The 27,745-nt window shown below is 48.4% G+C and overlaps 1 protein-coding gene across 2 annotated transcripts; it reads left to right on the forward strand.

The window, feature by feature from the left end:
• Window positions 1-27,474, forward strand: SUPT6H (SPT6 homolog, histone chaperone and transcription elongation factor). 2 transcript variants are annotated; one of them, XM_066563281.1, is made up of 37 exons: window positions 1-32; window positions 5,261-5,392; window positions 5,839-5,991; window positions 6,145-6,215; window positions 6,729-6,924; window positions 7,618-7,702; window positions 8,124-8,397; window positions 9,571-9,672; window positions 9,917-10,030; window positions 10,510-10,599; window positions 11,064-11,206; window positions 11,841-11,992; window positions 12,560-12,658; window positions 12,821-12,950; window positions 13,052-13,202; window positions 13,591-13,745; window positions 14,194-14,389; window positions 14,594-14,733; window positions 14,812-14,929; window positions 15,026-15,102; window positions 15,231-15,366; window positions 15,769-15,906; window positions 16,223-16,390; window positions 17,011-17,138; window positions 18,104-18,311; window positions 18,748-18,895; window positions 19,528-19,670; window positions 20,418-20,558; window positions 21,611-21,806; window positions 21,940-22,178; window positions 22,408-22,521; window positions 22,634-22,758; window positions 23,215-23,327; window positions 23,716-23,793; window positions 23,882-24,048; window positions 25,241-25,422; window positions 25,577-27,474. In XM_066563281.1, the coding sequence occupies exons 2-37, from the start codon at window positions 5,284-5,286 to the stop codon at window positions 25,761-25,763; spliced, it is 5,166 nt and encodes a 1,721-aa protein (XP_066419378.1). In that variant the 5' UTR covers window positions 1-32; window positions 5,261-5,283; the 3' UTR covers window positions 25,764-27,474. The 2 variants fall into 2 exon arrangements, with proteins under 2 accessions (XP_066419378.1, XP_066419377.1); XM_066563280.1 differs by having other exon boundaries at window positions 15-185.
• Window positions 27,475-27,745: the final 271 nt, after the last annotated feature.

Consider the following 27,745-nt stretch of genomic DNA (forward strand, 5'->3'; position numbering starts at 1 on the left):
GCCACCGCCTCCATTTTCCCTCGGCCCCTCGGGTAAGGCCGCGCCGGGCCCGGCAGGGCGGCGGTGAACGGGGGTCCCTTACTGGGACAAGGGCGAACCTGTGTTTGTCCCGGCCCGGGTGTCACGCCCGACCCGGCGCCGCGGCGGCTCCGAGCCCCGGTGGAGGCGGCAGGGACGTGCCCGAGGTTGGTGTCGGGCTGCGCCGCGGGCCCCGGTGCGGGCAGAGGCGGCGGCGGCCGCCCCGCTGGTGGCCGTGGGTGGGGCTGGAGCCTCCCGGGGTGGCGGCGGGCAGGGCCCGGGGGAGGCCGGGCGGTGGCTGGGGTCGGGGGAGGCTCCCCCAGGGCCGGGAGGTGCCGCAGCCGCCGCCCCTGCTGCAGCGGGGTAGCGCTGGCACGGTGGGTGGGGAGAGCTGTGGGTGTGAGGCGATGGCGTGGGGAGCATCGGGGGGCTTTTCTTGGAGTGGAGAAAAGAGTCTGACCTTCGTTTCTCGCCACACTGGTGCTCCTGGATCTCCCTGCGCTGTGGGTGTGATTCCCGGATCTCTGCTCCGCCGGTGTGATTCCCAGACCTCCGCATTAGGTTTTCCAAACTTCTCTCGAGGTGCTCCCTGAAAATCCAAGGGCCTGGGAAGGCCCTTTTGGGTTTAATAAATGACTGAAAGGTATCAAGCCTTTGATTGGCACTCATAGTGGAGTGAGGATATTGCAGAGTTTCATAGTCATCTCTGCTGCTTTTTTTATTTTTTTTTCCCTGAATACAATGATGTGGAGAAGGAAGGTTACTCCTAAATTATTTAGGATAACTAAATTGTGAGGTTATAGAGGCCAGATAACACTGGGTGGGAGTGCTAGTGTGGTAAATAAGATATGGCAGAAGGTGTAAGGAAAGTAACAAACATCACAAAATTGGCTCTACATCAGCTCTTCTTATTCAGGGAAGAGCAGTAGGTGTCTCAACAATTTTTTCTTTTAAAACGACTTCAACACCCCATTGTAGCCTAAGAGGGATATTTTGAAATTACTTTAAAGGAGGAGAGAATGAAATAGAAAACATTGTTATGCTGCTGAGTAAATGGTTGGCAGTTTGTGTCCTGGCAGTTCTGGTTAGACCATCCCAAAAAGGGAGCGCTGGAAAACACAGGAGCAGAGCAGGTTTTTGGGCAAGCAAAGCCTTTGTGTCCTCACCTTAGAGGAGAAGCTTGCTGATAGGAGATAGGATCCAGGTGCACGAAGTCATGGGCAGGTCAGAGAAAGCAAGGAGGGAGCATCAGTTTTCTGTTTCTGACCGGAAATTGTGATGCAGCAGGGCTAAAATAAACAGGCGGAAGCGTTTTTTCACACAACGTGCTATTAAATGTGTCACCCTGCCACAGGACGTGCTGCCACCTGATAGCATCGGGGGCGGTGGGACCAGCAGCAGCATCAAAACCAACAAAGCAGGTATGGGAAGTTCCTGGGCTGTGGTGGCTGCCTGGACTTTCCCCATCATTGGTCCCCAGTCATCACTTCCCCCTGTGTTCCTCCCACTGAGCAGGGTGGGAGTGTCAGGTTCAGATGCAGACTTCAGAAATCTGAAAAACAGCTGTTAAAGCTAAATATAAAGTGATATATTGCTGATATCAGGGCTGGCAGGCCCCAGTGGCCGTCAGAAGTCCATGTAGATACCAAGAAATGCCTGTGAGGAAGACCTCAGCATTGAGGAGCCTGTGAGGGTAGTTTCTCATGGTAGGAGTGCCTTGCAGTGCTTCACAGGGATGTTTCTGTTAGGTTTATAAGCTTCAAATTAAAAGATGCCAAAATGATTTTGTCTGAGTTCTGTGGTGGGACATAGCCTAAAGATCATTGCTTATTATTGGTGTTAAATCCACACATTGCAGGTCAACCATGGCTTGTTTTGTTTTTTTTTTTTTTTAATTTAAGAATACTGATAATGATTTAACTGAGAAATTCACTGAGAGCTTCAGGGGGTATCTCTGCAGTTCATTTGGGTTTTTCCCAGTCAGACATTTGTTGTCAGTCTTGGACTGCAGTGGATGTACTTGGACTGTGCTAAAATTAATTTCATGAGCATTTAATTGACAGAATTAATAGATTTGGCTTCCTTAGCCTCTGCATTTTGAGTCGAGTTCCCCAGCTCTTTTATTCTCACAGAGCTTTCTGAATCCTCTGCAGTTTGACCCTTTGAAATGTGGCCATGAGAGCTGATGGTCAGTGCTGGCTTTGGCATTGTGGTTCCCTGGATCTGTGTGATCCTTAATGGACTGTGAGTTGAATCATGAAGTGGCAGAGGTTAGAACCATCCCTGCCCAAGCACTCTCCCCTCCAAAAAAAAAAAAAAAACCCACACAAAACACGTGTTAATGTGGGATTGATGTAGTTTCTTCCACAAAGGATGAGGAGAAGTCAAGGACTGTCTTTGCTGCACCCATGGTGTCCTAAAGCCAAGGTGAGCGCCTGGCTTTGTTGGTTTATGTATTCACACTGCTATCCTGAGGTTGATTGCTGAATAATAAATACATCTTGCTCTGAGGACACTGCTTGGTTATTCTCTGAGCACCACTGAAGTTTCCTGCCTTCGATGGCGTCCCTGAAGCTGGGAGAGTGTCAGATGTTTCTGCTTTCCCTCACCCCACACCTGCTCAGGTGAAGCTCTTGAGGGACATTTCTATTCCCAATGTCCATGTTTTCTGTTCACACTGGATGTGTGAATGATTTCTGAAATCCTCAGGCTCTCACAAAGCAGCATTTGTTGTAAAGGCCCTGCCTCACCTCACAGAGTCTGCAGCCAATGTCCATCTTGGTCCTGCCCTGATCAGAACGCAATGGTCCCAGTTAAAAGGTGCTTGTGGACTCTGGATCAGTGCCACTGTGCCCTTGAGCTGAGCAAAGTGCAGACACTCCTGATCAGAACAGCTGGGCTGGCCCAACACTCCTTGGTCCAGAGTCTTTAAACCCTCCTCAGGTCTCTCCCTGTGTGACCACACCAAGTTCTGCCTCTGCACCTCTGCCCACTTCCCTGGCACAGAGGGTGGGAGAGGCACCTTTAATCAATATCTGATTTAATATATTGCATCTCTTTTCCATATTAAATGACATCCGTGCTGTCCTGAGGTGAATTTTGCTGGAGCTGAAAGCACCTGGGTTTGTGGGTGGTTGGCTTGTGTGGAACCTGCTTGGCTGGATCATTAAATAAGATGGTTTTCTCGAGTACTATTTGTTCCCTGTGTCCAGACAAATTTGAATTTCCATGGACTAAAATTACCAGTAGATTGTAGGGCAAGTGATGAGGAAGAAAGTTGGAATCATGAGTTAAACACTTCACTGGCAGAGAATGGTGAAATTGGATGTTGTGCTTTGACAGGTGGGTTTGTGTATTGATCATGGGCAGGAGATAAACGAGGTTATTAGACTTGGAAATGCTCTAGGAAAAGCCACTCAGCCTGCAGGTTTGTATATGTTAATACACTCTGGTGAATACCTGGAGCAGAAGGATTGGTGAGAAAGTGTGAAGTTGGCAGAATATTCATACACAGGCTGATAAACATAATCCCTGTTTCTGTATTATGTGTACTCACATGATTCATCAGTGCCATTTGCATCAGGAACACACATTTAGCTGGCATCAGTGCTGCCCTCTGAGGTGGTATTTCTGAGAGGGTTACTTAAATACAAGTGTTTAACTTCTGAAGTGTTCTCTTGAGGATGGGGATCCCACACTGAACCAGAGCAGTAGCCTTGGCCTGCTGTGATTTCTGCTTGTCTGGAGCATCCTGCATAGAAGTTGGCCACAGCCACATATTCTGCAGCCAAGGAGTATGAGCTGCTCTCTCCACTCGTGTCTGAAATCTGGCAGAGGTCTTCCCCCCATCTTTGTTGTGGGTTTTCTTTAATGAGATATGGATGACACATTCTTTTGGAGCTGCTCGCATTTTAAGACTTAAAAGATCATCCAAGATCAGCCTTGGGCCTTTTAACTCTGACTGAGCACTAAGTCCCTGTTTTTTCTCCAAGTTGTTGTGTTTGTGCGGCAGATGTGTGGATCTTGGGGCAGAACAAGAAATCCTGCACACAAGAAGTGTCATGGCAAAGCCTTGATCAGGTTGTTCTGTATGGGACTGATTTCCTTCAGTGGGTTGTTTGCAGTGGGGAAATGATTATGGGAATGTTTTAAAGCATGTTTGTTTAGGTGTCATTCCCTGCCATATGGAATTCTTTTCTCATCTTTTTTTCCTCTGCTGTTTTTGCATGTTTGTGTGTTGAATTACATCAGATGTGATATAACATGGAGGTTTTGGCTTTAGATCTGACACCTCTGAACTGCTTTTTGTACTGCTCCCTCCCAAAGGCCTGTACTTCTTCCTGGGCTGGCATTTTCATCCTCTCAGCCATTTGAGGAGTTCATTTGGTTTTCCTCATAGCTGACTCTTGTAAGGTTCAGTTGTTTTGATGTATATAAAAGGGAGGTAAAAAAAAACCTTCCTTTGAAAATTTCAAAAATATCAATGAGTTTTGTAACCACCAGAAGTGGAAGGGTCAGAGAAACAGAACTTGGCAAACACTTTCCTTTGTGCCAAGCTTGATTTATGTTGTGTCCAGAAACCCCAGTTGGGAAAAACATCAAACAAAAGGTTCTGGATATGAAAAACACACAGGTTTTGTAGTTTTCTTGTTGCTTCCTCAACTCTGGATGGAGGCCCCTGGCATGGAACATCCTGGCTGTGGTCTGGTTTGTGGGCAGCCACAAACCCCCTGCCCCAGCCCAGGACCCCCAGACCCCTCCCCAGTTTGCTCTGGGGGCTCTGCAGAGTTGCTTACAGATGGTGATTGTGGCTCAGTCAAAACCCTTTCCAGGGTCAGCCTGGCTTCATTAAGTGAGTGAGGATTAATCATATTAAGATCCTAATTAGCTGGGCTGTATGCCTGGCACCGTGCAGCATCAGTGGGAGCCTTCCCAGCGCGTGGGAGGGCGTGGATGGGCCGGAGGCTCTGGCTGTGTGCACGTTACAGGAGCCACGGGTGCTGCTGTGACAGCCCTGCCCTCCTCACCCAGACATGGGCTGGCAGGAGCTGGCAGCTCTTGGCTGCTGCCTAATCTCTGGTGACAGGGATGTCCAGGCAAGGTGGACACTGGGTAATTCAGGGCCTCTGTAGCTAATTTGAAACCCTTCTTGCTTTAGCTGCCTTCTCTCCAAAACCTGAAGGGGGAAGTGCTTGTATTCTGCTTGCTCAGCTGATGCCAGGGATGTTTCCTCTTTCCCCAGCTGCTGTCTGAGAGGTTGCAGCCATGTCTGACTTTGTGGAGAGCGAAGCAGAGGAGTCAGAGGAGGAGTACAACCAGGATGGGGAGGTTGTACCCAGAGTAACCAAGAAGTTTGTAGAGGAAGATGAGGATGGTGAGTTTGCTGAATGGTCTGTGTTCATTGCTGTTCTGCATTCTGTGGCTCTGCAGATGGAGCAATAACTGTGCTATAACAGCAGGGCCATCTGTAGTCAATAATCTCAGCTGTTTGAGTGCTTCCTTTCCTCCAAGTGCTCCAAGTGGTATTTATAATTGGCAATAAAAATACGCTGCTTCACCCTCATGGGACTTGCAGTCACACAGTTTGATAGTAAATGGTAAAAGCAGAGGAATTCTCCCAGTGTGACCACTCCACCTGTTCCCTCTGCAAAGAGAGCACGAGACAAGAAGTGGGGATCTGGCAGGAGCAGCTGGCTGGGTTCTGTGTCAGTAAAAGTGTTCAGTTAAAACTCTGTGTGGATGGTGTGGAGGAAGATGCTACTTGCACAGGTCCCAGTGGATAACCAGTAAGTGTCTAACACATGCTGCTCTTCATCCCAGATGAGGAAGAAGAGGAGCTGAACCTCGATGATCAGGATGAGCAGGGGAACTTGAAAGGATTCATTAATGATGATGATGATGAGGAAGAGGAAGAGGAAGCCAGTGACTCTGGAGACTCTGAGGATGACGTTGGCCACAAAAAGAGAAAGCGCAGTGAGTTTTGTCATGCTTGGTACTAGCAGGGCATGGGGTAATGCTGGCAGAGAGCACCCTCTGCCCTGGTCTGTGCGAGCTGTACCCTTTTGGGTGAGTGCATTCCCAGATTAGCAAAGGGAGAGTGTAACTTGGCTCTGCTGTCTTCTCTAGCTTTTGATGACCGCCTGGAGGATGATGACTTTGACCTCATTGAAGAAAACTTGGGCGTTAAAGTCAAAAGAGTGAGTTGTGTTCCCATGCTGCTGTTAATGGTGTGGGGTGTTCTAGCACAGGGGAGGGTGGGCTCCAGCCTGGCATGAGCAGACAGTGCCTCACACCAGCTCCTGCCCTCTTGGAAAGGGAGAGCTGAGTGCTTGAAGGAAGCGGGATCTGTCCCTGCCCAAGCGACTGGGACCTGGCTTCCCAGAGTTTGCAAAACTTTTTTCTGGTGCCTAAAGTCTGCTGTGCTCCTCCCTTTCCACCTCTTCAGGACAGTCTCATCTTCCATCCCTGTGTGGTGCCAACCTCAAGGTCAGCACAGGCTGTTATGGGCTCTAAAGCTCTTTCTGAAACATTAGAGTCACATCAACCAGGCCAGCACTGGTGGTGACAGCATGCAAGTGACACAGCTCCCAAGGGGGTGGCTCCTCTCCCCTGTGTGCCTGGGCTCCATCCTGCTCCCTCCCAAGTGCCTGCAGAGGAAGTGCAGTGTTGAGCCAGGGGTTGTGAGCACTAACATGGAATTGTCCTTGCAGCAAAAATTCAGGCGTGTGCGAAAAATGTCTGATGATGAGGATGATGAAGCAGAAGATTATGGAAAGGAAGAGCACGAAAAGGAAGCCATTGCTGAAGAAATCTTTCAGGATGGCGAAGGCGAGGAAGGAGGGGAAGCTGTGGAAGCTCCTGTTGCTCCACAGGAAGAGGAAGAGGAGGAGGAGGAAGATGAATCTGGTGAGTGTGGATGGTCAGTTACATCCAATGTTTGTCCTAGGATTAAAGAGCAGGAACAAAGTTCAGACTTTCTCTGAAGTAGAAGTATCTAAAAGGCTGTGACCCTGTCATGGTGAAGCTCTTATTGTTCTGATTAGTGCAGTCCTTAGAATTAAATATTTCTGGGTGAATATTCCTAGGTTTGGTTTGTCTGTCTGAACCACTTTGTGCAGGAGCACATAATGTGTGCTGAAGTCTTGAACACCTCCCCTAAGCTGCCTCAAAAATGAAAATGCTTCAGAGGAAGGCACTCAAGGCAATGTTTAATACCTCATAGCACAATACATGCCTGCCCTGCCTCTCTTCAGCATCAGCCTCTCACTGCTGCTACCTTACCAAAAAAGTTTCAAGAATTCTTTCTACTGTCCAAAGCAGCCAGGCCTTTCCTGACTGTATTTTCAGTGCACTGAGCTGCAATTCAGATGGCTTTGCCTGGAAGTTTGTCTGGAAGTTTGTTCCAGCTTGTTACTGTGGTTCAGGCTCCTGGACTGTGTGAGATTGCTGTAGGAGATGCTGTGGGGAGCTGGGCAATCTGACAGCCAGCAGCAGCCTAAGTCTGTGGTGGAGGCTCATAGTTGCACTGGCTGAGCTTTGTCAGAGGTACCAGTTCTATATGTGAGTTTTCTGATCACTAAATTGTTTCTCAATGTCCAGACATTGATGACTTCATTGTGGATGATGATGGACAACCTCTGAAGAAGCCAAAATGGAGAAAGAAGCTTCCAGGATACACAGATGCGTAAGTATTGATTGGTAGTTGGCCTGGAGCCTTGAAAATAGTGCTCAGCTTATTTGGATCTTGCAACTGCAGAGTGATTCAGCTTGTGGTTGGGTACTGCTGGTCTTTTTCCCAGAAGAAACCTGGTAAATTTAGACACAGAGCTTTTAGTGTGTGATTTCTGAAATGTGTGGCTCCTTCCTTTTTTCCCTTTTCCCCTGGATATTTTAAAGGGATACCAAAACCAGGCCCTTAAGAGAAATATTTACAGTAAAGCTCAGAGTTAAAACTCCAATCATGGAGTACTTGTCCATGATTTTTTAGCCTGGGTGGAAAACTAAAGCTTAGACTTTGTGTTGCTGTAAAGATATTCTGCGAACTGTTCCGTGCACTGTGGGGCTGAACAACACGTTTGTTTTGGTTTTGTTTTTTTGTTTTCCAGTGCTCTGCAGGAAGCCCAGGAAATCTTTGGCGTGGACTTTGACTACGATGAGTTTGAGAAGTACAACGAGTATGATGAGGAGATGGAGGAGGAGTACGAGTACGAGGATGAGGAGGCGGAAGGGGAGACGCGCGTGCGGCCCAAGAAGGCGGCCAAGAAACGCGTCAGCCGCCGCAGCATCTTCGAGATGTACGAGCCCAGTGAGCTGGAGAGCAGCCACCTCACAGACCAGGACAACGAGATCCGCATGACAGACATGCCTGAGAGGTTCCAGGTGAGGCAGAAAAGCGTTTTGGCTCCCAGGCTTGGGACCTGCAGGCTGGCAAGCTGCTGGATGGATTTTGGAATATCTTTTCCCCACTTTGATGGCCTTATCTGTCAAATGTACAGGCTAAAACTGCATTCAGAAATATCAGTGACATGGGAGCTGTTGTACCTGTGTGAATCTGGGTTTAGCTCCAGTTACAGCTTCCCTGTGGCCACTGGGTGCCAGTGTTGCACTGCTGAAGTGCAGGGCTTGGGCTCTGCTGAGATGGCTTTGTGCTGGGTGATGGTAGCAATCGTTGAGCTGGATATATGGAGAGCAAGATGCAGTGCCAGAGAAGACATGGGAAGGTTTCTAGCTTACCTGTATGCCAGCCAACACACAACTGCTGTAACCAACTTTACTGAAGGTGATGAGACTTACACTGCTCTCAGTACAAGGTGCTGTTTGTGCTGTGAGGAATCCTTCTGGTGTCTCATATTTTTGTCTTAATTTTACACTATATTCAGATTTTCACTGAAAAATCCATCTCTCTTTAGTGTATATTAGTGTAATTCTGTGCAGAGGTTTATTACCCTTCTCTGAAATGGCATGTGTGAAGCTGCCAGTTTTCCAAAGGAACTTTTTTCTCCATGCCAGTCTGTGCCACAAAAGGAAATGCTGTCTTGTGATGGTGGCTGTAGGTAACCTGTTCACACATATTGTCATCTTCATGGATGTCAGTGGTGATTAGAGCAGCACCTCTGAAAGAGAAGTGGCTGAGACTGAGTGCCCAGAGAGGCTTTGGAACTGCTTTAGCTTTTGTTATTCTGTGGCTGCAGCCACAAAGTGGTAGCAAGGCACAGATAAATTGGAGCAGAGGATGTAACTGCAGAAAATTTGGGTGTCTGGTGGGAAATGAAGATGTCCTCACTTGATTTTCACAGCAGACTTTGCACCATTGCAGGCCTTTCCACAAGCCTTTGACAGGATTGTAGCTGCCTTTATCTAGTGTAAAGCTGATGCAGTTTCCTGTGTGCTCAGAAGGTGCAGACATTGAAGTGATATCCTTGGCACCCCATAGGTGGGGGTCCCCAGAGGTAACCTGTAACTCAAAACAATAATTTCCAGGCTTCTTAGAAACATAACAATGCAAGCCCTGGTGTTGCACGTGCCTGTGCTCATGGTGTTGTCTCTTCCCAGCTGAGATCCATCCCAGTGAAGAGTGCTGAAGATGATGAGCTGGAGGAAGAAGCTGACTGGATTTATAGGAATGCCTTTGCAACTCCCACCATCTCCTTGCAGGTAAAGGATTGTGCCTGGGACTTGTTCCAGGGCTCTCCTGATAGGAACGTGGTGCCCAGTCCCACCTTCATTTCTGGTTTTGAGCAGGTCATTTGATGTGTGTGTCTTTGTTTCTGCATCCATGAAACAGAGCAAAAAAGAACAAAAAAAGTTGAAAGAACCACAATTTCTCAGCCTCAACCTGGGGCTCTCTTTTAGAGGTTCAGCTCAGGAGCAGAGTGAACACAATGTGTGTCCTTTTCAGGAAACTTCTGACTACCTTGACCGTGGACAAGCCAGTAGCTTTGGCCGCAAGGGGCCCAGCACCATCCAGAAGATTAAAGAAGCCCTGAATTTCATGAGAAATCAGCATTTTGAGGTAATTTACAACTTTTCATAGTTACCAAGGTCTGTCTCCTTTTCCTGACAGGATTAGCAGGGCTGCTGGAAACATTTAGGGCACACAGAAGGGGCTGAGTTACCATCCCTGGTTGCCTCTCCTGTGATGAAATGATGTTCCATCAGGAACTGCAATTTTATGTGAGCTGTGGCAATGCACGTTTTTAAGGCCTGTTTGGCAGAGCTGCTGTCATTATTTTTCCCTGATTGTGGACAAATTGAGGCTGAATGAGGTGAGGGAATTGCTCTTGAGCCTTGCTTGTTCCATCCAGTCTGTTCTCTGAGGTGTTCCCTGATGTTGCAGAAGTTTTTTTGCCTATGTGAGGTATTCTTTGGTGGAGTAAGAGCTGCCTCATTAGTTGGCTGTTCCACATGGAGCAGGAGCTCTGTCTGGGCTCCTGGCTGCCAGGAACAGCCCAGTCCCCTGATCAGGGCTGATGAGCCTCATTTCTGCCCCAGGTCCCATTCATTGCCTTCTACAGAAAGGAGTATGTGGAGCCAGAACTACACATCAATGACCTGTGGAGGGTCTGGCAGTGGGATGAGAAGGTAAGGAATATTTTCATTTCTGGTTCTCACATCAACATTTGTCCTCCTACCTAGCCTGATACTTTCAGCAGTTTGTTTTGGCCATGTTTGGGGCTTTTACCCATGTTTTTTTGCATTTTTGCTGTTGTATGATAGTAAAGGGTTATCTGACAAAAGAGGATTCCAAAAAATCCTTCTCTTTCACTGAGTTCCTTTTGTGTAGTGAGATTTCCTGCCAGCAGTGCAGGTTGCTTCTCTGCTATCAGATCCAAACCTGAATTTTGGTTTTTTCTGTTATTATAATACATCTCTGAGATGAGACCTGCCACATATCACATTTGGCTTTGGCTGTGGATGACAATTTTAATGATCATTTTGAGATGACAAATATCCCAAAATCCTGGAAGTCCCTGCTTGGGAAGGGAGGAGAGAGGTAACACACTGCAATGGGGTGTTTCACTGGAATTCTTTTGCTCCTGTGTCAGTGGACCCAGCTGAAGATCCGCAAGCAGAACCTGACTCGACTGTTTGAGAAGATGCAGGCCTACCAGTATGAGCAAATCTCTGCTGACCCAGACAAGCCCTTGGCTGATGGAATAAGGGCCCTGGATACTACTGACATGGAGAGGTAGGGTGCCAGGACTTGTACATTCATTCCAAAATTACTTAAAATGTCCATGGACTTGCCCAAACAGCACAGGCACTCTGGCCACTGTGGTTATTAATTGTTGTTGTGTTGTGGGTCTTAGGACAAGGTGAAAGATGAGAATTGACTTCAAATTCTTAGAAGATTGATTTATTATTTTATGATATATATTATATTAAAAGAAAATTATATACTAAAACTATACTAAAGAAATAGAAAGGAGACACCAGAAGGCTAGACAAGAATGAATAATAAATTCTTGTGACAGATTCAGAGAGTCCAACACAGCTGGCTGTGATTAGTCATTAATCAAAAACAATTCACATGTTGAGCAAATAATTCTTCAAATCACATTCCAGAAGAATAATACATAGAGAAGCTGAAGCTTCCTAGCTTTCCAGGAGAAGAAATCCTGGTGAAGAAATTTTTCAGAAAATATGGCAATAACAGGCCACTGCAGAGCACCCACAAAGCCAATAATGAGAAATACTTAAAATTCTTTTGGGAGCTGAATGCAAGGGCTCTTCTTCTGCCTGACCTGAGTCAGAGCAGGTTCCTTGAGTGTTCTGAGTATGACCTAGCTGCAGGCAGGGTGTAACATGCTGGCTTTCTGTAGGCTGAAGGACGTGCAGTCCATGGACGAGCTGAAGGACGTGTACAATCACTTCCTGCTGTACTATGGCAGAGACATTCCCAAGATGCAGAATGCTGCCAAGGCTGCTCGCAAAAAGCAAAAGCGTATCCGGGAGGATGGTGAAGAAGAGGAAGGTTTGTCTCCCCACATTTGATAGTTTTCTCCTTGTGGGCTGCTTGAAAATCCTGGTTTGAAAGAATAGGAAGAAAGTTTATTGAAATGCACAATGCATCTCTGCTGGTCATTCTATCTCAAGTTAGTTCCTGGTCTTTAAGACACCTTTGAAAATGTTTAAGCTTTGCCACACAAAGTGCTTTCCAAATGCACAATGCATCTCTGCTGGTCATTCTGTCTCAAGTTAGTTCCAGGTCTTTCAGGCACCTTTGAAGATGTTTAAGGTTTGCCACACAAAGTGCTTTCCAGTAGATTATGAATGCCACCCCTTGTGTCAGGGGTGGCATCAGCAAACTTGATGTGTGTTCTGATGTGTAACCCAGAGATATTCCTATTAAAACTGCAAGAGTGACACTGAAGATAGTGTTTTTCCAACCCTGAATAATTTTAAGGCCACTGTTACCTTTGAGATGCCTTTGTGGGGTTTAGGGGCTCTGTTGTACAGTGTAGGTTCTGTTTAATCTCTTTATTGTGCTTCTGACACGCTCCAGCTGTCTGGATGCCTCTGTAATGTATCCTTCCTGCAGGTGAAGGGGAGGATGCAGAGGATGATGAGCAGAAGGGGCCTGAGCTGAAGCAGGCTTCCCGAAGGGATATGTACACCATCTGCCAGGCAGCTGGGCTGGGTAAGGCTCTGCTCTGTCCTGCTGAGCCTGCAGTGGCCTGGCCCACATGCTCTGCAGGGTGCTGTGACTCACCTGTGGAAGGAAGACTGGTGGTTTTGCTCACTATTAACTACAATACCCATGTCCTCATTGCATTTTGTTTGGTTTTTTTTCTTTTACCAGATGGCTTGGCTAAGAAATTTGGTCTGACACCTGAGCAGTTTGGAGAGAATCTCCGAGACAGTTACCAGCGTCATGAGACAGAGCAGTTCCCTGCAGAGCCCCTGGAGCTGGCCAAGGATTATGTGTGTAGGTCAGTGTGGGGGGGTCTCTGTGGGGTTACTGTGGATGTAACACAAGTGAGGGGATCTGGGGACATTCTTCTAAGGCTTCACGTTGCCTTTTTGCCTGCAGTCAATTCCCAAGCCCAGAAGCAGTGCTGGAAGGAGCTCGGTACATGGTGGCTTTGCAGATCGCCAGGGAGCCCCTGGTCAGACAGGTCCTGAGGCAGACTTTCCAAGAACGAGCTAAAATCAACATTACACCAACCAAAAAGGGGAAGAAGGTAAGGAAGGGAGCTCTGACTCTGTGGGTCAGTTCAGGGAAGGATCTAAATAACATACAAATGCTTGTTCTCCCATGTCAGTGGCAACTCTGAATAAATCTCAGAGCAGCACTGAGCTGGGCTGTTGCAGAGCCCAGCTCAGCAGTGTGCTGCATTTTTAGTCTCAGCATTTTACCAGATGAGATGTTGCCTTCAATTATTGAAACAGTCTCTGTTTCTCTGGGACTGGGAAGCAATTTCACTGTGTCCTGCTGGGGCAGGAAATGTAGACTGGCAAGCATAGGGCTGAGGGGGTATTGAATAAAAACCATTGTCTGCTGTGGCATACAGAAGGATCTTTCTTCATGAATGCCCTGTGTGCATGCTGACTGTCTCTCCTCTTTCCCAGGATATTGATGAAGCCCACTATGCCTATTCCTTTAAATACATGAAGAACAAGCCTGTGAAGGAGCTGAGAGATGACCAGTTCCTGAAAATGAGCCTGGCAGAGGATGAGGCACTGCTCACCATAGATATCAGCATTGACATGAAAGGAGTAGAGGGGTGAGTTCCCACTGGCTGTGCCATCCCTGGCTTGGTAGAGCTCATTCATGCAGTGCTTTTTGAGCACCTCTGTAACCTGAAAGTTATGGCCTGGTAGTTTCCTGCACCTCAAAGTCAAGCAGCCTCTCAGGGTCTTGCTTTTTTCATCACCTTGTTGAGAACTTTAGCAAACATGTGTCTTACTCACTTGAAAGCAAACTCTGAAACCTTGGGATTTTTGTAGAAGATGATGCTTGTTTCCCAGCCAGCTTAGTTCCTTCCCTGCACATCTGAGTGGCCACACTGTGTAGTATGGCTGTGATCTCTCTACAACATCATTTCAGCAGCTAAAGCAGCATTGGATGGGAGGGTTGGCTCTTCCCTAATTTTTCCAAGCAGCTACCTGAATCTGAATCTGCCATGCAGGTGTCTGGAGCCTTTCTGTATCTCCTCTTCTCCTTTCCTGCAGTTATGGCAGTGACCAGACGTACTTTGAGGAAATCAAGCAGTTCTATTACCGGGACGAGTTCAGTCACCAGGTGCAGGAGTGGAACCGGCAGCGCACCATGGCCATCGAGCGCTCCCTCAACCAGTTCCTCTACGTGCAGATGGCCAAAGAATTAAAGAACAAGCTCTTAGTGGAGGCCAAGGAGTATGTCCTCAAGGTGAGATGAGGCAGAGCTGGGCTTACAAACACTGGCAGCCCTGCAGTGTTCTGGGGATAGCTGCTGACAGCTCATACACAAGTTCTTGGGGAGGAGAAAGAGGCAGGGGTTGAATTGGGTTCAACCTCTCTTCCAGAGGAGGGTTAGGCCAGGCCCCTGCAGTGGATTTTCTCACTCCTCTTTGTCCTTTCTCTGCTCTCCCAGGCTTGCAGCCGCAAACTGTACAACTGGCTGAAGGTTGCTGCATACAGGCCAGATCAGCAGGTGGAGGAAGACGATGATTTCATGGATGAGAACCAAGGGAAGGGGATCCGGGTGCTGGGCATTGCCTTTTCATCAGCCAGGTAGGAGGGAGGGAATGGTGTCTGGATGCATGTCCAGCTTCAGCAGTCTTCCATGTCTGAGTGATCTCTGTTTGACAGGGACCACCCTGTGTTTTGTGCCCTCGTTAACGGAGAGGGTGAGGTCACAGATTTCCTCCGACTGCCACATTTCACAAAGAGAAGGAATGCCTGGCGTGAGGAGGAGAGGGAAAAAAAGGTGAGCCTTGGTGCAGCTGTCACTAAGAGGAATGTAGGTAGCCCAGAACAGAAACCCTCTAGCTGTTCTGCTCTGATTTTCTACTTTCCTTTCCAGGCCCAGGATATTGAAACATTGAAAAAATTCCTCCTGAACAAGAAGCCTCACGTGGTGACAATTGCAGGCGAGAACAGGTCAGTCTTTGTGCTGCTTCCACTTGCCAGTCTCTTTGCAGTCCTTTCCTTGTGCCTGTTTATATTTCACTGTTTCCAGAACCCAGCTCTATGCTCTCCCCTCAGTCCTCTTGGTTGTGTCTCCCTAGGGATGCTCAGATGCTGATGGAGGATGTAAAGAGAATTGTTCATGAGCTGGACCAGGGGCAGCAGCTGTCCTCAATTGGAGTGGAGCTGGTGGACAATGAACTGGCCATCCTCTACATGAACAGCAAGAAGTCTGAGGTGAGCCTTCTGCTACTCCCTTAGTCCCTCCCTTAGTTTGTTGCTCATTCATGCTGTGTCATCCTCCATTTGTTGTGCTAGCCTTACATCATCCTCTGTCTCGTATGATCCATCTGGACAGTCACGTACTGATCTTTGGATCAAGGCAAAACATCTTAGGCTTCCCTGAAGAGATCAGCACCGGCAGATGCACAAAGTGGATATTGATGTAGTTGGAAATTAGTGAGATTGTTCCATTACTAATTGCATAAGAGCTCCTGGGACCCTTTGACCTCAGCTTTTTTTTGCCGTGAGCACCAAGTGCTTCCTTGCTGCAGTCCCTGTCTGAAGTGTCTTTCCTGCTTGTGGCACAAAGTGTGAAAGCACCACGAGGGTTTTCCCTGGTTCTGTGTCCTGTTGCAGAATGAATTCCGGGATTACCCCCCTCTGCTGCGCCAGGCCGTGTCCCTCGCTCGCCGCATCCAGGACCCCCTCATTGAGTTTGCCCAGGTCTGCAGCTCTGATGAGGATATTCTCTGCCTGAAACTCCACCCTCTGCAGGTAAATTTTTCCTTGGGCAAGAAAGATCCTTCTCTGCAAGAGAAAGCAGCCTGTGAGGGTTTGCTTTCAAAGAAAAGGTTTCCAGGTTAAACTTGTGCAAGTTCTGCCTGTTCTGTGCCATATTCAGGCTACATAGTACCTTCCTTTTTTTTTTTTTTTTTTTTTTTTTTGCTTCTTTCTCATAAGCCTTTAGGCTGTTCTCAGGGGTAGCTGAGGTGCAACGCAGCTCCTGGGTGCCAGTGTGTTGTGTTTGGCTCGTGGCAGAGGGTTGCACAGACCCATCTTTTCCAGGGCTAACACCTCTTCTCTCTGCCAGGAGCACGTGGTGAAGGAGGAGCTGCTGAACGCGCTCTACTGCGAATTCATCAACCGTGTGAACGAGGTGGGGGTGGATGTGAACAGGGCCATTGCTCACCCCCACAGCCAGGCTCTGCTGCAGTACGTGTGTGGCCTGGGACCACGCAAAGGCACTCACCTGCTGAAGGTATGGAGGCTTCTGGGCCTGCCTGCAAAAGCAGCACATCACCAGCTGACAGCTCTGTTGATGTGTTTTTACCTCGCCGTGCCTTGCCCCGAAGCTACATGTGGACTTGTGTCCTTGAGAAACACAAACAGCTCAGCATATCCATCAATCCCAGCCAGCTCCCAAACCCACAGGAATGGATGTGCTGTCAGAGTGTCAAGACACCTCCACAGTGTAGAAAACACGAGGCAAGAAGCCAAAGCTTTTCGTGAGAGTTGGAGCCTTGATGATGTGGAATCATCATCTCTCACACAATGTTGAGACACTGGCAGGGAGCAACAGCTTAAGAGCTGTGATGGGCGTGTGTCAGATGCTTTAAACACTGCAGTGTGAATCCTCTGCTTTTTTTCCCAGACAAAAACAATTTGGGTTGAAAGGGATCTTAAAGATCATCTAATTCCAACCCCTGGCCATGGCCGCAGACATCTTCCACTAAAGCAGGTTACTCAGAGCCCCATCCAGCCTGGCCTTGAACAATTCCAGGGATAGGAAGTCCACAACCTCTGGGCAATATTGTGTTTGAATAGCAGGGTTTATACTCTTGCCTCTCTCAAGGTTTTTATTCTTGCCTCTCTCTGCAGATCTTAAAGCAAAACAACACCCGTCTGGAGAACAGGACCCAGCTGGTTACGATGTGTCACATGGGACCCAAAGTGTTTATCAACTGTGCTGGCTTCATCAAAATTGACACAGCATCACTGGGTGATAGGTGGGTATTGGGTTGTATTTGATGTCCTGGGAGGTCAGTGTGAGTGACAGGGTGACACAGTGACCTTCCCTGAGTCAGTGTTCCCCAGAGTTTCTGTGTGGCCCCTCTGATTTTAGGCCAAGTTCAGGTATTGCTGGTTATTAATCTGATTCTTACAGGCAGCTAAACTTGCACAGCAGCAGTGTGAACTGCAGAAAATTAATTATATGGTTTGTTCTGGTGTGAAGGACTCTTTGTGGTCAAGAGGAACTAAACTAAAACCAATTGTTCCCTAAAATAGTTGTCATGGAGTCATCAGTAACCCATGGGCACTTCAGCTTAATTTCTGCCTGGTCCTTCCAACAGTATTTTATTTTTCTAAAGTTTCAAACACTTGAGAAATAACTCAGCAATTTGTCTTCCTCTTAAACCAATAGTAGTACTGGGAAGTTTATAGAGCATTAAGTTACTGGTAACTGCACAAGAGGTGTTTTGAGGACAGCTGTAACCTTGTTTCTGACTAGAAACTTGCTTTCTCCAGGTGTTTTTTGCCTTTGAAAAGCAATGTGAGAAAGAACACCGGGGTGAATCCCTACACTGAATGATCCAACCCTGCTAGATCCCTTGATTCTTGCAGGATACAAATCCCAGAGCTGCTGGGGGAACAGTGTAGCCCATCCAAGCAGCTCATTGGCAACACTGAATCTGTGTGAGGAGAGGAACTCGGAGAGCTCTGTGTTCACAGAGCAGCTGTAGTGTGCAGGGATCAAATCCACCCAGCATCCAAAATACCTGGAACTTTGGAACTGCAGACTGGAGTTTGCCAGGTCTTGCCTTGGCTCCTGTTGGTTTAGCAATGAATAATTCAGTGTCCTTTTTGGAGTGCTTTGTTCCATGGAGGGCAGCAGTGCTGCTCAACAATGTGCTTGATCACTGAGCTGCAGGAACAGCTCAGAGCCCTGATCTGAACATTGGTTTTGTTTCAGCACTGATTCCTACATTGAAGTCTTAGATGGCTCTAGGGTCCATCCTGAAACCTATGAATGGGCCAGGAAAATGGCAGTGGATGCCCTGGAATATGATGAGTCAGCTGAGGATGCAAATCCTGCAGGAGCTCTGGAGGAGATCCTGGAAAACCCCGAGCGCCTGAAAGACCTGGATCTCGATGCCTTTGCTGAAGAACTGGAAAGACAGGTGCACTGGGGGTTCCTGGTGCTGAGAAACAGAGGAGAAGCTCTGCTGCCCAGCTGAGATTCTCATGTTTTATAGCTTTATCCTTTTTGGGAGCTGGGCATTAGCTGTGCTGTCGTAAAATGTATAAATGGCCACAATGAGCAGTCAGCGTCTGACAATGGCATGCAGTAAATGCTTGCAGAAAGTACACTTGGGGCAGGGAACAGTAATTAACCATTTAAGCTCTTCTCCCTGAAGTTTCTTCTAAATATGTTTGTCCTTTTGACCTCCTCAACATCCTGTGACCGAGTTTCACCATTTGTTAGTACCTGCTGCACTTCCCTTTTTTAAATTTGCTATTTCATAATTTGCTTGTGTTCTTCCAAAACTTACACTGGATTCCCTACTGACCTTCTTCCTGCTGCTCATGCCTTTATAACCTCTGAATCCCACACAGGGCTATGGTGACAAGCACATCACTTTGTATGACATTCGAGCTGAGCTAAGCTGCAGATACAAGGACCTGAGAACCCCGTACCGTTCTCCCAACACAGAGGAGGTCTTCAATATGCTGACCAAAGAAACTCCAGAGACATTTTACATAGGTACATCCCTGTTCACATCCCTGCTTTCTGTCCTCCTGAGTTGACACAGAATGTGTGAAGGTGGGGCAAAGGGATCTTAGTGAGTGTGTGTGATGGTGTTCGCAGGGGTCTTAGGATGAGGGAAGAGACGAGAATGTTGACTCCATGTTTCAGAAGGCTTGATTTATTATTTTAGGATATATATTATATTAAAACTATACTAAAAGAATAGAAGAAAGGATTTCATCAGAAGACTAGCTAAGAATAGAAAAAGAATGATAACAAAGGCTTGTGACTGACCGAGACAGTCCGGACAGCTGGACTGTGATTGGCCATTAATTAGAAACAACCCCATGAGACCAATCCCAGATGCACCTGTTGCATTCCACAGCAGCAGATAACCATTGTTTACATTTTGTTCCTGAGGCCTCTCAGCTTCTCAGGAGAAAAAATCCTAAGGAAAGGATTTTTCATAAAACATGTCTGTGACAAGCGTGATGCTGGGACAGTGCTGTGGTGGAGCGTGAAGCAGCTTTTCAAGTACTTGTGTGACCTCCTAACACCTTCATGCATGAATAACAACCTTAGATGGAGGGAACTGCCCAGCTCTGCAGGTTTTCATTCTTTCCTTCCCCTCTCCCATCACCCCACAGGTAAAATGATCATCTGCAATGTGACTGGGATTGCCCACAGGCGCCCACAGGGAGAGAGCTACGACCAGGCGATACGGAATGATGAAACTGGCCTTTGGCAGTGCCCCTTCTGCCAGCAGGACAACTTCCCAGAGCTCAGTGAGGTGGGGCTGCTTCTCCTGCCTTTCTCAGGGGGCTGCTATCAGCAGAAGTGTTGTGTAGGGTTTTTGGGAGACAAGGAATCAGAGCCAAGATTGTGTCCGCAGTGCCCCAGGATCCCAACCTGATGTGGCTTTTGGCTGTAAATAAAATCTGTTGCACTTCTGACTAATTGCTTCAGTATAGATTTGACAGGTCTTTTATGGCTGCATTATGGCTTTTAGAGTGAAATGGACCTGGGGCTAAGCTGACCAGTTCTTTGCAGACACATAAAGCGTTCTTGTTTGTGGTCTGGGATTGTGTTTTATGTATGCAGAGAAATTGCCTGTGACACTGAGAACAGAAGGCTCTGCCACCTTCTCAATTTTAAGAACTTATCTGGACCACCTGCTGCTTAATGCAGCTGTACTTTAGGTCCCTTCTAAACACTGTGAATTCCAGGCTGGGTAATCCATGACCTTAAAACCCCTATAGTGTTCATTAGAGACCAGCCCTGGCTACAGGCTGCTGTTCAGGGTCTAAAAATGTTCTGACCTTCCTGGTTGCAATGTCCCATAAGCTGAGCAGAACCAGAGGAGGAAGATTGCATTACTGGGTAGCATTTGTTGAAGTCTTCTGTCCCCTGCCCTTCCACAAGTCTCTGCTGGCTGCACCACTTTGCTGACACAGCTTTTGGACTTGTTTTGAGTATGAGCTGCTGGGGCTATTTTGTTTCCATGCTGAATGATTTATTTGCTTTTGCCTTGCTCAAGGTTTGGAACCATTTTGACAGCGGTTCCTGCCCAGGTCAGGCCATTGGAGTGAAGACACGTCTGGATAATGGTGTTGCTGGCTTCATCCCAACAAAATTTCTTAGTGACAAGGTGGTCAAGAGGCCAGAAGAAAGGGTGAAGGTATGAAATCAGTGGATTTTCACACTCCCAGCGAGAGCTGGAAGAACCTGAGTTCTCTCTTCAGAGTTTGGTTAATAACACTGTTCTTAAATGACTTTTCTGACCTTATTTTCATGTAAGGACTTTAAATCAGCAGGAAGTTCAGGTTCTGGTTAGTGTCCTTGTCCCACAGTGCAAATCTCCCTTGGCAGCTGGTGGGACCCTGTTAATCAGTTAACACATTGTGCTGCAGGAGGATTTATTGTTGTCTGGCTGGAGTCTGGGTTTAGGAGACCAGAAGGCTTTCTAATGCAGAGCTGCCCTTTGTTTCTGGCTTTCTAAAGAGTTCACAGAACTGCTTTTGGACAGGCAAAGGTCATTTTCCTTCTTATAGCTTTTTCTTCCCTCTCCATTAATTTGTGGAGGTCATCATAGTTACTGGTCCTGCTCAGGACAGAGTTCTTAAAGAAATGGAACAACACCTTTTTATCACATAATAAAATAGTGGTTTAACATCTTTGCTGTCTTTTGGGGTCCCCAGCAGGCCATGCAGGTGATGGATAATCCTGTAAGCTCAGAGGTCTCAGCATTTCTTTAAAGAATTATTAATTAACTTCATTATGGTTAACTGAGCTAAGACATTGCAGTTTTTGTGGGGGGATTTTCTGCCTCACATTTTATTACAGCAGTCCTTTGGGTGTCTGCTTCTGAATACATATAACTGCTTTCTTGCACATCTTGAAGTCCAGTTTTGCTACTCCCATTGTGAAAGATATTTGAAATAGAAAAGGTGATTGTCCTGACCCTCCAGATGTGCAGTTCTCTGGATGTGACCAGTGTGGAGAACTGCCCATTTTCCCCCTCAGTGTCTTTTGATTCTGGTAATTTTTGGGATCGGTTGACTTCCAGTTTGTGTAGAAAGATCACTTTTAAAGGTTGTATCAGTCTGAAATAGCTGAGGTGATTTGTACCTCCTCAGTGCCAGCAGGATCCCACATGGATTGTTCTGTAGCACAGGGATTCTGGTGTATCAGCCAAACCTGCCGCTCACCTTGGCTGCACCTCCTCTGCAGGTGGGAATGACCGTCCACTGCCGCATCATGAAGATTGACATTGAGAAGTTCAGTGCAGACCTGACCTGCAGGACCTCAGACCTGATGGACAAGAACAATGAGTGGAAACTGCCCAAAGACACCTACTACGACTTCGACTCCGAGGCAGCAGACCACAAACAGGAAGAAGACATGAAAAGAAAGCAGCAGAGGACAAGTGAGTTCTCTTCATTTCTCTCTCCCTTGTAATTCCAGCCTCCCCAGGCTGCTCCAGGACAATCAGCACAATTAGGTACAGTTGCATGAAAGCAGTTCCTCTTGGAAGGCTGAACATTCCCTTTGTTCCCCAGCGTACATCAAGAGGGTAATTGCTCACCCATCATTCCACAACATCAGCTTCAAGCAAGCAGAGAAGATGATGGAGACCATGGACCAAGGGGATGTGATCATCCGGCCGAGCAGCAAAGGGGAGAACCACCTGACTGTCACCTGGAAGGTCAACGATGGCATCTACCAGCACGTGGATGTCCGGGAGGAGGGCAAGGAGAATGCCTTCAGCCTGGGCTCCATGCTCTGGATCAACACAGAGGTAAAGCCCTGCAGAGCATGCCTGGGAAAGGGAATGATGTATTTTACAAGATGACACAGCCCTTCTGTCCTTGTAGCTGCTTTCACACTCTTGTCTTTTCACACTCTTCCAATACATTCTCTGGATCCTTAGACAATATTTGTCTTTTTTTTTTTTCCCTCAAGCCTTGCTGTGCAGAGTGTATGACCAAATACACCCTAAATACCTCTTTATATGTGTTTGTTCAAAGGAGTTTGAAGACCTGGATGAAATTGTTGCTCGTTATGTCCAGCCAATGGCTTCTTTTGCCAGAGACCTGTTGAACCACAAATACTATCAGGACTGCAATGGTGGAGACAAGAAGGTGAGACAATCCCAGGATGTGGTAACTGCTTAGGAGGATATCCATGGGCTCTGTGTGCTGCTGAAAATGTGGGCTCCCCTGGAGCATTTATCTTCTTTTTCTCTCTAATTAGAAGCTGGAAGAGCTGCTGATAAAGACCAAGAAAGAGAAGCCAACATTTATTCCATACTTTATTAGTGCCTGTAAAGACCTACCTGGTAAATTCCTCTTGGGATATCAGCCTCGAGGCAAACCAAGGTAAGTGAGAGGCAAGCCCAGCATCTGCACTGAGTACTCCCAGTATCAAACCTCAGCTGACTGCTGCCAGTTTTTCTTCCAGCTCTGTCAAAATCCCTGTAAATCACGCCTTCTCTTTGCCAGGATTTGGCCTCCTGACAGCGGAGGACCCAATTCTAGCAGTAAATCTCACCCAGGAGACTCCCATGTTTCTTAACCATCTGGCTGCCACGAGCAGCACTGCCCTGTGCTGTGGGTGTTGTGGGAGTGTAGGCAGGGAGGGATGGGTTTTTCATGGAAAAGCAGATTTTTTCATGGAAAGGCAGGGTAGTTTGAAGCAATTGTTTGAAGATAAAGTACCTTAGGTGGATCTATCTGTTCATTATCAGGCTGTGGTTGTAGTCCATGCCTGTTCTGAGTGTGACCTGTCTGTGAGTGGCTGGCACATGATGTCTCACACTGTCCCTGCTCTCCCAGGATAGAGTATGTGACAGTGACTCCAGAGGGATTCCGCTACCGGGGCCAAGTCTTCCCTACTGTGAATGGACTTTTCCGATGGTTTAAGGATCATTATCAGGACCCTGTTCCAGGTGAGCAGCCTAAAACTTCAGTGCCTCAGCCGTTCATTTGTCAGACAATAGCAGGGACAGTTATTAAAGGACAGTTCCATTTCCCTTGTCCCAGAAATGTGTCCTAGGGTTTTTCTGTGTGTGGGAAGTTTCTGAGCAATGCTTGAAATGTTTGGCTCCATGCACCAACCCACTGAGAGCTCTCCTGAGAGTTAATCTTTCATCAAGTGGGCTGTGCAGCAAAGTCAGGACCAGTCCCTTTCCTCTCCTTTGTCTCCCCCACCATACAATCCAGCACACACCATTCCCTGGTAGCAAACCATCGTGCCAGAACAACTTCAAATCCTGAATTTCAGACCAATGGCTGCTCCTCCAGGAGAATTAATCAACCTCTTGGTATTTTACACAGGTATCACCCCCAGCAGCAGCAGTCGGACCAGGACTCCAGCCTCCATTAATGCTACTCCAGCTAACATCAACCTGGCAGGTCAGTGCAAGCCATTCCCAGTTGGGATTGGGATGTGAGCTGCTCCTCCAGGCTCCACTTTTCCTAATGCAGCGTGTCTCCCTTGCAGACCTGACACGTGCAGTGAATGCTCTGCCACAGAACATGACCTCCCAGATGTTCAGTGCCATTGCTGCTGTGACAGGCCAGGGACAGAACCCAAATGCCACCCCAGCACAGTGGGGCTCCAGCCAGTACGGCTACGGAGGCAGCGGAGGCGGCAGCAGCGCGTATCACGTAGGTGTCACTTCAATTTCTGCTGGCTTCTCCTTGTTGCTAAAACCACTGGGAGCCCAAGGAATCCCTCACTGCCTGGGGTCCCCCAGTCCTGGTTTTGTCCCTGTGGTGCTGCACAGGCTGGATTCTTGAACCAGGTTTCCTTTTGCCTCCCGTGACTGGAGAAATGAGGCGCGTAACACAGCCCTGCTCCGGGGAGAGTTGGAGCAAGGAGCAAACTGCTCTGGACCCCAAGGAATGTGGCAGGGTGGAGAGGGGGGATCCAGCAGTGAGGGCACACAACCTTCTGATTGTGCCCCTGAATTGGCAACGTGAGCTGCCAGTGGAGGAGATTAGCTGGGAAGGTATGCGCTGAGTTTGCAGGGCTTTTCAGCTCAGCACTAATCTCTGAGCTGCACCAGGGGGAACACCTCAGCCTGACCCAACACCCAGGGGCTTTGCAGGGAGTAAGATGGAATTGGACAGTTTTGGCTCATGGTGAAGCCTTTCTTGATGTGTGCCTGCTCCCAGCCCACTCTGCAAGCTCCCAGCTGGCACCAAGGCAAATTCCAGCTGCAGAAGGACTGAGGAGCCTGGGTGCAAAAAACACACCCAGGGTGCAAAAAACACACCCAGCTGTTGCACCCTAAGAAGAGATGCTGCAAGACAAGGCTTGCAGGGAGGAGTGATCCTCCTTGGGAGGCTTTCAGGAAGTTTGGCACAGTAAGTGCTGAGCTGAGGATAGGCAGGGACTGTGGATAACTCGATGTATTAATCATCAAGACATCTGAAAAAAAAGGGAGGTGAACACCGGGAGGCAAAGGCACTAAGCTCTTCATGGGACAAGAAGCCAGCTGGCTTGGGTTGTGGGAGGGAGCCATCCTAGGAGCTGCTGCACTTTCTCTGCAGCCTGCAGAGGAAGAATTTATCTGTTCTTTGTGCCTGCTGCAGGATGTCATTGCTGCTGGCTTGCCCCAAGTGTTTGTGGTGTCCCTTGCCTTTGCTTGGCTCCAGCATCTCCCCTTGGGCTGAGCAAGGAGGGCAGGCTGTGCTGGCCCAGCTCTCAGGGGAGCAAATGTGCTGTGCTCAGCAGGGCTGGGGGCATGCAGAGTGAGGGTGGGCACCCTCCTGGGCGAGCAGGGCAGTGCAGAACCCCCCCAGCCTGGCAAGGTCCACCCTCTGTCCCCTGACAGCCTCTACTCTCTCTCCACAGGTGTTCACAACTCCAGCACAGCAGCCAGTGGCCACCCCTCTGATGACCCCCAGCTACTCCTACACTACTCCCAGCCAACCCATCACCACACCCCAGTACCAGCTGCAGGCCAACACCACACCCCAGTCCACCCAGTCCCAGTCACAGCCCTCATCCAGCTCCAGGCAGAGGCAGCAGCCAAAGTGAGTAGCTCTGAGTGCTCCTATCCCTGTCCTGTCTCCATTGCTGTTCTTGGTTTTTTTGGAAGCAGCATGATGGGGTTATTTCCCCACGGGCAGGGAGGGAGGGCGGGGAGGTTTCCTTGTCACTTCTCACGTTGTCCCCGTGTCCTTGCAGGACCAACACCCACGCTGCCATCGACTGGGGCAAGATGGCCGAGCAGTGGCTGCAGGAGAAGGAGGCTGAGCGGAGGAAACAGAAGCAGAGGTTGACCCCTCGGCCCTCTCCCAGCCCCATGATCGAGAGCACGCCCATGTCCATCGCCGGGGACGCCACGCCTCTCCTGGATGAGATGGATCGATAGGACCTGACACCCGACACCTCCACTCCCTTCTCTCCCAGCAAGGGGGAAGGAGAGGGAACAATAGGAAGCGACTTCCCCTTAGACACATAACTCCTGTTTTATACGTCGTGGGATGGTGGGAAATGACTCTTGGTGATGTGCACCTGAGCGAGAGAATAGACTTGGCAGGGCTGGTTTAAAAATATATACTATATATAAGAAAAATATATCATAGAAAGGAACACTGCATCGGCCTCTGCGTTCTAGGCTCCGGTTTTGAGGCACCTTTGGGAACTTAGCAAAGCAAACATGAGGTCAAAGGAGTCTGTCCTTGTACATGCACAGCACTCTGCTTTCACCCCAAAGACTGGGAAGCAAATGGAGCTGAAAGTGCATTGCCCTGGAGTGAGCCTGTTTCCTTTGGATTCTCTCAAACCCTGACTGTCACCTCCCCTCGTCCCGAGACCACAAAGCAAAGTCGTGGGGGTTGTGACAAACGAACCAGAGTTCTCACAAAGTTCCTGTTGTTGTTTGCTCCATGTGTTTCATGCGTGACGGGCTCAGCAGAGCCTGTGCCAACCCCAGCTCTGTCTGGAGGGGTCCAGCACAGCAGCTCGGGGTCTTGCTGGAGATGCAGCTGTTGTACCAAAGGCTTGCTCTCTCCTCTTTGGCTTCTTTTGGAACAATATTTATTTAGTTTTGATTATTTTTTTTTAATCAGACTGCGAAATAAAGCGCCAGCCCGCGGCAGCTTCCCCAGACAGACACGTGGGATAAAGCAGCACGGAGCAGCCCGGAGTGCATGGCCTCCTCCTCTGTACCCCTTCCCCTGCCCAGCTGTAACCAAGAGGGGTGAATAAATAGAGTTTTTACTGAATGCTAGCTCAGAGGTTTTCTGCCTGCACCCTGCCCTTCCCTTAGGATTTGCTCAGAGCAGAGTTGCTTGGTGGAAGTCGATGCTCCTCCTGCCTTTGTTGCTTGGTGTTGCCCTCTGTGTGCTGCAAGTTTCGCAGAGAAGCTGATTTCTGTTGTTAACAAATAAGGTTCTGTTATGGATGCACCACATGGAGACATCACACTGACATCGGGGGCAACTCCCTGTGGCTGTGGGATAGGGAGAGACACTGGGAGAGGGATAAATTGAATAAAGAAGCAGCCCAGTGTGGGATTGCCCACAGAGGAGAGACATTTCTGAGAGGGAAAGTTCCTGCTGCACACACTCTCCCCTCTCCTGCTTTGTTAGTAGGATTTTCTATGGAAGCAGAGTCTTTGTTCCTTCCCAGTGCTCCTGGTCAGCCTCCTTTGCTAGGAAATGAGCAGGAACAGCAGATCTTAGGAAACAAAGCTCTTCTTTGCATGTAAATGCTCCTGAAGAATGGCAGCGACCCGGGAGACAAAGCAAAGCTCTTTGCACAGAGAAATGCAGGTCCTGGCTTCAATGCCATCCCCTCTGCAGTGCTGAGGGGCTGACAGGGTCCTGTTCCTCCCAAAGCCACCCAGGCCAGTGGGGAGAGCCGTGGGCTGGGGCCCACGGCTCCGAAGTCACAGGTGGCTGAACCTGGCGCTATTTTCTTATTTCATGAGACTGTACGATAGGAATTTGACTGGGAGCAGCTCCTTACTGGTTGGACCTGAAAGAGGAGGCTAGTTGTGTGTTGTTGCCTCCTTTCTGGCTGTTTTTGTTTTTAGTTTTCCCTTGCTGTCAATAAAAGTTCTACTTTTGGGAAGCTGCTCCACGTGCCCCCTGTCCATGCTTCCTGCCGGGATGCTGTGGCTGCCACAGGGGCTTTGCAGCCAGAGAGGAAGCAATGCCTTCCTCCACCCTTGGAATTCCCCCCTGGCCTCGTGTGATCCGCTTATTTCAGGGATTTGGGATTGCACTGCACGCTCCTCAGCGTGGGCTTTGCTGTCTGCTTGGCTCCTGGCGCTCCAGCTCTTTCCAAGCTTGGTATTTGGTGCTGGTGCAGGAAAATCTTTCCACCACCTCACCAGGACACTGGGCT

This window comes from Molothrus aeneus, chromosome 20 (genome assembly GCF_037042795.1).
Source record: "Molothrus aeneus isolate 106 chromosome 20, BPBGC_Maene_1.0, whole genome shotgun sequence".
Lineage (NCBI taxonomy): Eukaryota > Metazoa > Chordata > Aves > Passeriformes > Icteridae > Molothrus > Molothrus aeneus.

What these genes read in the sequence shown, in the direction of transcription:
- SUPT6H (XM_066563281.1), top strand. Translation starts at nt 5,284, where the DNA reads ATGTCTGACTTTGTGGAGAGCGAAGCAGAGGAGTCAGAGGAGGAGTAC. An exon ending in CTGCCAGGCAGCTGGGCTGG is followed by an intron (nt 12,659 to 12,820) that starts GTAAGGCTCTGC and finishes TTCTTTTACCAG; the next exon opens with ATGGCTTGGCTAAGAAATTT. An exon ending in TGCTCTGGATCAACACAGAG is followed by an intron (nt 22,179 to 22,407) that starts GTAAAGCCCTGC and finishes GTTTGTTCAAAG; the next exon opens with GAGTTTGAAGACCTGGATGA.